At 33.0% G+C, this 9,864-nt stretch overlaps 1 protein-coding gene across 1 annotated transcript; it reads right to left on the bottom strand.

Annotated features, from left to right (window-relative positions):
- Positions 1-421: 421 nt before the first annotated feature.
- LOC142598149 (Niemann-Pick type C1-related protein-like) lies at positions 422-2,315 on the bottom strand. Its single transcript, XM_075735106.1, has 2 exons — positions 1,004-2,315; positions 422-480 (listed from the first exon to the last, which is right to left on the bottom strand). The coding sequence occupies exons 1-2, from the start codon at positions 2,313-2,315 to the stop codon at positions 422-424; spliced, it is 1,371 nt and encodes a 456-aa protein (XP_075591221.1).
- Positions 2,316-9,864: the final 7,549 nt, after the last annotated feature.

The raw sequence follows: 9,864 nt of genomic DNA, 5'->3' as shown, positions 1-9,864 counted from the left end.
CTATCATCATCTATCATTCTTGTAAGTGGATCGCTGTAAAACTTTGTTTCTTCACTGTTACCGATTAGTTCATCTAATACTCTTAAAGCATTAATTGCTCCCTGATTCCACCATGGAGTTTGTTTTGGAAACATGATAAACACCGGGATATCATATTTGCCAAAATATTGTTCTTGTAAATAATCATACTGTCGAAGATATGAACTATTTGGAGATAAGTCTTTGAGTTCTAATCCGGACTCCATATTAATAAAACCGTAAATAGACATTCCAAGTAATAAAATAAAAGCCAATAACACAAAGATCTTGGTAACAGGGTCTAGAAGAAATGCGCAATATTTCCTAGAGATTAAAGTCCGCCAAAAACTCCCTACATTATTCTTAGGTTCTGAATATATTGCTGGGTGCCGTTTAGCAACTATCAATCTGATTGCTGAAGGACTAAGAGGAGATAAGGATTGGTAATCTCTTTGCTCATAACTATAATTTGAAACATTCCTTAACCATTTTATTAAATTATAAGTTCTTTTAGTCTTTGAACTGTTAAGATATTTCGGTTTTAAGATAGGTTTGAATTTAGTAGAATCTGCGTAATCTTTATTGACTTTCGCGTTTATCACATCATAACAGGTGAGTTCGTTTTTATATGTAGATATAGCATTTGTATTTTCCATCATTTCAACATTTTTTCTACTTGCTTTAGAAGAAAAGACTTTTGTAGTTCTAACAAATTCACGGCGGGCTTCATAAAATAAAACGCCAAGAAAAATTGTTAACTCATAAAAGACGCTGAAAAGCAAACCGTTCATTGAAAAAATACAAAAGTTTCGTATACTAATGTATGGACTATTAATTCCAACAGCGAAAGCAATCAGAGAAGTTAGTTTTGTTAAAATAATACTGACACCACAATCTTTCATCGTAGCTGTACATCTTTTACGAGGTGTTGGTTCAAAGTAAGTCAAAGAGTAGTTATTTATTATAACGAAAATGTCATCAGTACCTATACCCATTATTAAAAATGGCATGACAAGTGCAGTAGGAACAAAAGAAACGCCAACAAGACTGCTAAAGCCAAAACCCGATACGATTCCTAATAACGCACTTAGTGATCCTGCAAACGCTGCGATGGATTTATTTTTGTATAAATCAATACTAAAATTCATAAAGGCAGTATAAGCAATGACTGATAAGAAAGTAAAAACTACGAATATTAGATCTTTACTTTCACTAGTACTATTTCTCAATTCATCATCTCTAGACTTAAAAGAATTTGCGGATAATAACAATCCATCATAATGTTTATTCTTTCTTAGCACGTCGTAGAATATGTCCATCCAGGCAAAGTTACGAATTCTATATTCAGGCTTGTCATGTAATTCATAAATAAAATTAAAAGCTTCAACGGAAGTGACACAGTCTAATGTCACAATGGAATTGTTTGAATCACTTCCCGGCCTCAACTCGTTCATCGAGTACAAATTCAATAATACAGAAGTAGGAAACTCACGTTCACACTCAAAGCTAGTGTAATTTCCCAGCACAAAATCAGGAACGAATGCTTTTTTTTCCGAATTAAAAATGTATCCGTTCATTATATAAAGTTCTGGAGGCGCATTTTTAGGAAGCATTTTTTTGATATCCCATATACCCATTTCAAATATAGAAATGATTTGACATTTTCCAAATGGACTTATATAACAAATATCTTCAAAAGTTAAATAGTAATCATCTTCGTAAATGTTGTCTATATGAACTTTGGAGCGGTATTTCTGTAAATTATACCCGTGCTTCGCGTAAGGAGTATCATAATTGTTAATATCTATTGTTCCTTTCGAAGTTTGATTAGGTAAATATTTATCAAGAGCCGGCAATGCGATTCTTTTTCCATCTATTGGATCCAAAATGCGTCCTCTTATCAAATTATCAATTTCCTGAACTTTTTCTAGGTTTTCCCATGTTAATAAATTGCCGCCAGGAGGGTCAGTAGTAATAATCAAAAAATTTGGTAGTGACAATGTAGAATTAAACACCGTTTCGTGAATTATCATACCTTTTTGCGCCTCGGTATTAGGCAGTGTATATAAATTAAAAGCACCTTCGAGCCAATTTGGAATTCCAGGAACAAATCCAATTAAAGTCAAAAGAAATAAACAGAAAGCGGAAATCATTACTTTTCCTGTATGATCATAAACAATAGCACCCCATTTTTTACATAATTCGCTTAACCATTCGGTAAAATTGATTTTGAAAAATACAACATCCTTGATAAAACTACTATTAGAATCTTCATGGGAAACAATTTGATTCGTCATTCTTTAAGCAAATTGAAACAAACTCAAAAACAAGGTTAATAGTATGTATGTTTTCTATAGTTTTGATAGTGCGACATTCTAGCAAGTGCGCATTAAACATAATTTTATCAAAACAAAAAAAGTATTTTATTGATAATACAACTCAAAGAAAATAGCATCTTCAAAGTCGTAATCGTTCAGCGTAAGCTGATCCCTCATTACTATGTTTTGGCGTTGAAAAACCATTTTTTCGGGAGATAGATCTAAAAATTATGCTATCACAAGACGGTTAACTTACTAAGCAAGGGGCTGGCGAGTTTCTTTACTTCCGCAATTGTGAGATCCGGTGAGCATTTAAAAACACATTTCCTTGACAAACGATCACTAATTGTAATTTTTATTTGCGCCATTGGGCTTATTTATGCGAAACTAGTACAATTGTGGTTATTTATATTTTTCAATAATTTTTTTCTTTATTTTTTAAATATACCCTTTTCAGAAAAAAAAGCAACACGTAGTTTGTTTATGTGCTAGAAAGATACTTCTCCACGACAGTAATATGCTTGACTCGAATATTTCTAAGCGGTGCTTATCAAAGCACATCAATACTATCAGAGAATCATTTAACACGAAGAACTACGAGGAATTTTCTGCTTATGATTCAAAATCAGTAAAAAATTACTTTTCCCAGATAGCTGGGGGAAGCGATTTTTTTGCGTTGATTAAAAATTACGGTGTGGCTTTAAACACTTTTCATACAAGTCAAAATCTCAACATTACCCATCTGTTAAGGGATGAATTGACGTTATCAGCGCTTTTAATTACGCCAATGGAACTTTTTGAGAGTTTATTAACAAAGAATATAAAAATAACCGATCTAATTTCGTTATTCAATGATACTTTCCTGACCGCTAAAATAACGCAAAAAGCTCTACTTATTGCTTTGTTACTGCGGATCATTAATATTAATTCAGAATACCTAAAACAAATAAAAGAATTATGTTTGGCTAAAGTGACTCAATTTCTTTTTGATTTTCTGAATTATAAAGATGTAAGCATATACAACGTTAAATTAGTCATACTACTTTCCAACTTTCTCACAACGAACTCATTCGTTCTCATTTCAAAGCATATCTTATTAGATCAAAACTTTTATAAAGCGCTCAATAACAGTTTTAGTTTAGCTTTGGAATATTTAAAGACAGCCAAAGAGTTTTCGGATTTGTTTACACATATTTTTTTCCTTGATCGGAAAATCAATAGTGAACAATTTCACGGTTTAATAAATGTTGAATTCAACTCAGCTTTCGACGAAAATTTACCTGATTTTTCTGAACAGAATAAAGTTTATTTTTCTAAACTTATTTTTCTAGCTTCAGGGCTCAACGCTGAGTCAACAGATTTAAACTCTTCTTCAATTATAAAATATTTCCTACTAGTTATTAATGTTTCGCACATCAAAAAAACATCAAATGCCATCAAATTAATTCGAAAACTTGAGAAACTGCACAAAATTTTCATATTCAAGTCTATTTATGATATATTTTTAGAATTTGATGTGGACACTTTATTGACAGGAATGAGTGACGCTCTGAATAAAAAGCACACTTCTGGCAGCTTATCAAGGTTGTTTGCGATTTTAACTCAACAAAAAAGTCACTACCTGTCTAAAACTTCTGCTCAAGAGTTTGATGTTAAATTAAATGATGTTTTAATTAACTTTGTTAAGAAAGTCACGAATTCAACCACTAATCATAGCGTCATTAAAGCTGAAAAATTATCTGATATAAAAGATCATAATAAACAAAATTCTAATGCTGCTTCGATTGCCGCTAATAAAAACGGCCCAAAGTCAAATAAGCAAGTCACAATATCAGAAAGCAAACAGTTGACTAACCTGAAACTATTGTTCATATTCCAGCAATCGAATGAAAATAGAATTATATATTATTATTCAAATTTCATCAAACTCACTAGCGTGTTTATTGTCATAATATCTGAACAACTCAAGTTAACTTTACTTGAGGCTTTGCTTGATTTTTTTGTTGAACATAAATCGAATTCGGTTTTATTCAATTATATTCCTCTACTCATACAAAACATTCTAGGCGTTACTCATATAAACAAAGATTACAAGTTAAAATACTTATTTACGCAATGCTTCATAGCAATGTTTTGTCGGGATAAAGATACATCTTTATCTATTTTTATTCAAATATTACAAGGGTATCTCAATTTAGATTATCAATTGAACAAACTCCAGTCGTTTCTCATAGAATACATTATATATGAATTGACAAAATGTAATGAATTAAAAACAAAAGAAATCGAACATTTTACGAAATTTTATTCAAACTATATACTAGGAATACAGTATCTGAATTTAAACAAGTATTTCAACTTTTTAGTGTATTTGTCTCAAACTGAACCTAAACTTCTAAATAATCTATGCCAACTCACTCACAAAATTTTTGAAACTACGAGCACAGACACTATTTGTCGATTCCAATTAGACCTTGACACAGTTAATTCACTTTTTAAAATACAGAACGATGAACTTGTGTTATTATTCTTAAATAATTTAGATTATTTTTTCAGATATGAGCAAAGAAATTTCGAAGTTTCTCTAGAATTATTTTCAAAATATTCTACCCTATACTTGATAGTATATTTGCATGAGTTTAAAACAAATAAGTTTAATCATTTCAAACATACATTTTCAGAAGCGGTTATTAGTGCTATTCATGAGAAATATTTTACTGAGTCATACAACTCAATCACCACACTAATTGATTCTTCCGACTACATCTTTGGTTGTCTAATTTCGTTTTTGCTAAAGAATTTCGAAAGCTTCAATATCGAAACATTAATTGAAATTTACAATAAGCTCAAACACGAACGTAAATTCTCTGTTGTACCGCAAACGATACTGACACTAAGTCTTCAAGAAGAAGAGTTAGATAAAATTGTAAAAAAAATAAACATTGAAAAACTTAATCCTTCAAGTCAAAAAGAATTACACATGCTTCAATTGTTGACGGACATAACGAGTTCGGAAAAGTTTGGGTTCGATCACAAACACCGTTTCACTACTCAATTTTATACAGTATCTATTTTACGACGAATTTTATGTTTCATTTACTTTTAGCGATAAGATCAAGAATTTTTTGCAAGCACTATTTTTGTCACCGTCCCAGCTTCGTTTTCAAGTGAAGCTGTCTACAAACTTTCTTACTTTTATCAAACAACTGTTTACTACACATATTTCTGAGCTATCTTCTTCTTCCATAAGCGCTTATCTAGAGCTTTTAATTACATATTTAACGTTAGTTAAACACGGTTTGAAAACTTTTCCTTTTGTTTTAGATTCAGTTTTTGATATAATAAGGTCTAAATATTTAGAATCCGAAGACAAAATAAAATTATTAGACCCGCTTGACTATCACTACGCTGTTCACTCCGCAGATGCATCTTATGATTTTGATCTTTTGATAAATCAGGATATTCCTATGGATATTACTGAAGAAACAGAAAGCACAGTAGTGGGTCTTGTTATTATAAAAGTTTTCACAATATGCCGCAGATGTGCGTCGGCTTTTATCTACGAACGAATTCAAGAGCAGATTGATAGTTTAAAAAACTTCAGTCTGTCTGACAAGAAAATGGTTCTACCACTAATTCAGTTAAATTACTTGATTCATTTCTTTCCAGATTTTTTCTCTAATAACAAAAAATTCGATGAAGTCTTGCTAGCAGTGCAGGAACTACAAAACAAGTTTTTATTTAGTCATATACCGCTTATTCAAAAATATTCTTGGGCTTTGTCTAAAAACGTCATTAAACGACTGTCTGCAGAAGAAATAGACAAACTTCTAGTGAATTTGAAAGAATCTTATAGCAAAATTTATAAATGGAAAGATCAAGCCTCAATTCTAATTACTCTACAACTTATCGCAGAAATTAGGCCTAGTTATACCGAAATAATTTTAATAGAAAACATATCTATTCTTGCTAACATAATAAAAGTCGATTTCTCAACACTTGGGTCAATTGCAAAAGAGCTGTTAAACAAATCGCTAATATTCCTACAAAGCGAACAGTTGCCTGGTTTATTAAAATCAACACATACTGTAATATTGAACCACAATGAAGCAAATCTTGTTAATTTTTTGAACGAATTCAATTCTTTTACACTCACAAAAGATTTCGATTTGTTTATCACACATATTTTAAATGACATATTAACGAGAGAGCTTACAAATCCTAACTCAATTCACAAAGAACAATTTTTAAAGCTGTTTACTGTTGTAAATGGATTTATCTCAGAAGACCAACGAAAGCTATTCGATTGGACAGAGTACTTGTCTAAATGTTCAAAATGTTTATATTCTAACATTTATGTTCAGCGCAGTATTGCTGCAAACTGCATAGCATTTTTACTCATTAAAACTAAAAAAGCAGAAGATGCTTTTCCAGTTTTGCTCTCTAAGCTTTATCAAAGCGATTTCTTCTTGGAAAATCTTTCTTTGTCCATGATAATTTGCCATCTGCTTTCAAACTGTACCGACGAGTCATTTATGAAAGTAATCACAGCGTTGCATAATGTTGCAAATACTCATCAATCTCAAAGAACTCTAAATGTTTTTTCAATCATACTACTTTACTCCACATACATAGTAAACCATCATGTTCAAAACAACCGTTTATCTCTCATTAATTTCGCATTGAAGAGCTTAACTGTGCAATACGAAAATATCAACAACAACTTGTTCAAGGTTTTAGTTAATTTGTTCAAGTTTAATCAGGAACAGAACTTTTCTGAAATTAGCAAGCTTTTGATTCATATGATGCAAAATTCTGAACCGGTTATTCGAGAGCTCGCGATCAAATCAACGTTACGATTCTTGCAGCTACACGAAGGTTTGGTAACGAAGCTTCAATGTCCTGTTTCAAAAGAAGCACGAGAACTCGACTTAACTGAAGATGAAAAAATTTTATTGGCTTATCTATATCTATCGAGAGGTGATGAGTTTTCCTACGTTAGAAACACGGCAATAACAAGCTGGAAATCGCTCGTTCGCAACTCATTGTCAATATTGAATTGCATCGCTTCTAATATCATTGACATGCTCATCAACTTGATATTTTCTGACCGAACACACATTACTTCAATCGTCACTAACGCTATCTTTTTACTCACGCAGAGCAATTCAAAATTCGTTCTGACCAAATTACTTCCTTTATTTATAAATACGATTAATGACACCGTTGAAGATTCAGCTACTCCAACTTTAACACGAGAAATAAATCTCATCGAAATTCTTAAGTTTGTCAAAGTTATCGCAGAAAAATCTCATGCGGCCGAACTAAAAAACTTCTTTGCTTTGATAACAGATTCTATGTGCAACCTATTAGAAAAGTACGAGTTGTCTGAGAATGTTTGTATTATCGTTACTGAGATCATTTTGGTCTTGTGTGATCGAATCAAAAGTTTGGAGGACCACATCCTCAACATCTTCCGCAAGAAAAAAAGCTCAAAACAAGAATCAGACCCGAACCACTTGGTTGCTTTTATGCTAAAACCTTATTTTATAAAGCTTTTAGAAGAAAAGGACGTACCGCTCAGTGAATCTAGATATTATAGCATTATTAAAGCGTTTGTAGAAGTCGACTCGAAACAGTGTTTCTCTATTATTTTCGGCTTTTTTCAAAACCACTTGGTACCGCAACGATGCTTACTAATAATTCATCTTATAAGATACATCAGCTTCGAACAGTTTATGAGAATAGCTTCAGAATTATTTTCTTGTTTTGAAACTTGTCTTAATCAGCTCAACCAAGCTGATTACGATCAGTGTTACGACGAACTTCGCGACACGCTTGACTACATGTCATTAAGCTATTATGAACAAGAGCTGTTTAAGAGCGAATCAACGTTTTATCGAGTCTCCTGTTTACTAAACACACTAATGCTCGCGAGCCGCGCTCCCATCTTTTACAACCTAGAAACTTACAAGCTGCAGTCTTATAATTGGCCTAAAGCTTGTAAGACAGATCTGATCACTACAGCGTACTTTCAAGAAATTTACGCAGACAAAATAAAATCGTCGCAAAATCAATTTCGGAAGATCCTTGCATCGTTTATTAGCTCTATCGTCAAATATAATGATTTCGACGTTGTTAAAAATGAGTTATGCGACGATAAATTTGTGTATCTACTGTTCACTTGGAGTTTATTCGACCCCTATCCAGACGTTGTCAAAGAGATGGGAAGGTTTGCCTCATACTTCTTTAGTTCTCTCGGCTCTGAGTACAAAGCCAAAATTGGCAACAACATACTGCAGAATTTTTTTTCTGCCATCATTTGCGATTCTGACGCGTGCATTATCCCTGCTATGAAATACGAAGAATCTATAATTCCGTACATCAAGCTGTTTATTGGCTTGCTAGAGCATAAAACAATACGCGACACGGAAAAAATATGTGACTTATTGATATTTTTCCTTCAAAATGTTGACTACGAAATCTTAGAAGCTAATTTAATGACCCTCGGCACTTCTCTGTTCAAAATTCTAGTAGTGAATCTGTCGAGCAGTCACGTGGGACTCCTTCTAGGCGTAGTCTACGTGCTTTTAGCGAGAAACCCTGCTGGTTTTACATTGATTTACGCACAGATCATTTCAACTATATTAGGGTTGATCAAGAAAATTGCTGAAGGCGATCCCTCGAAAGTTGAATATCCTACAGACGCCGAACTCGTTCTAGAGCGATCCATTCAAATACTGTTATGTATCAAGCCTTTTTTGAAATCGAGACTTGCACTACTCCGAGCGCGAATCAACACAATCAAACAAAATAATTATACAGAAATATTAGAGAGGTTAAAATACGAAATCGATAACTAAATTCGTTTACTTATACACCTACGCTTTATTTTTATTTTTAACAACATTTTTTTTCAAATTAGAACTTGCTTTTTTTAATATATTTTTAAATTTAGATTGTTTAGTTTGTATTTCGTTAGAGATAATTTTAATTTTGCTTGGAAGGATGAGCAACAAGCTGTCCATAGAAATATTTTTGATGCTGCTGACTAATGGGTGTTGCGGCTGGCCCGGTTGGGTATATTTCTTCACGTAATACTGTAAGATAGTGTTGGCTGCATGACTTTTTTTCCAGTCCCCCGGCCCGATCTTCAGTACGTTTTGTTTATTTTTAAGCGTAGTGAATGGCGCAACCATGATCAACACATGGCTGAGCTCACCGTTGTAATGAGCAGGGTCTAAAATAATGTTATCAAGTAGTTTCATTTCGTCGTTTATGCGCGCCTGGAGGGCAGTTTCGCTGGAAGCGTCAGCTAGCAAGTTTCGTTCTGGTTTTGTCTTTTGCGGGGGCTTTTTGACGGCATTGGCTTTGTTTGGGTCAGGGAAGAACGATTTTTCGATCTTGTTCTTGACCTTGGAAATGAAGTTGAGCTTCTTTATTCCCAAAAGTTTGGACGCGTCTTCCCTTTCATCGTCTGACTGTTCAGCGTATTTAGCCTTCATTTTTTTATACTTGCGGGACTTGC

Source organism: Dermatophagoides farinae, unplaced genomic scaffold (assembly GCF_024713945.1).
Source record: "Dermatophagoides farinae isolate YC_2012a unplaced genomic scaffold, ASM2471394v1 contig9, whole genome shotgun sequence".
NCBI lineage: Eukaryota > Metazoa > Arthropoda > Arachnida > Sarcoptiformes > Pyroglyphidae > Dermatophagoides > Dermatophagoides farinae.
The sequence above is the reverse complement of the archived record's forward strand: the minus strand, read 5'-3'. Positions and strand labels throughout refer to the sequence as shown.

What these genes read in the sequence shown, in the direction of transcription:
- LOC142598149 (XM_075735106.1), bottom strand. Translation starts at nt 2,315, where the DNA reads ATGACGAATCAAATTGTTTCCCATGAAGATTCTAATAGTAGTTTTATC. An exon ending in ATTTTTAATAATGGGTATAG is followed by an intron (nt 481 to 1,003) that starts GTACTGATGACA and finishes TTCAAATTATAG; the next exon opens with TTATGAGCAAAGAGATTACC.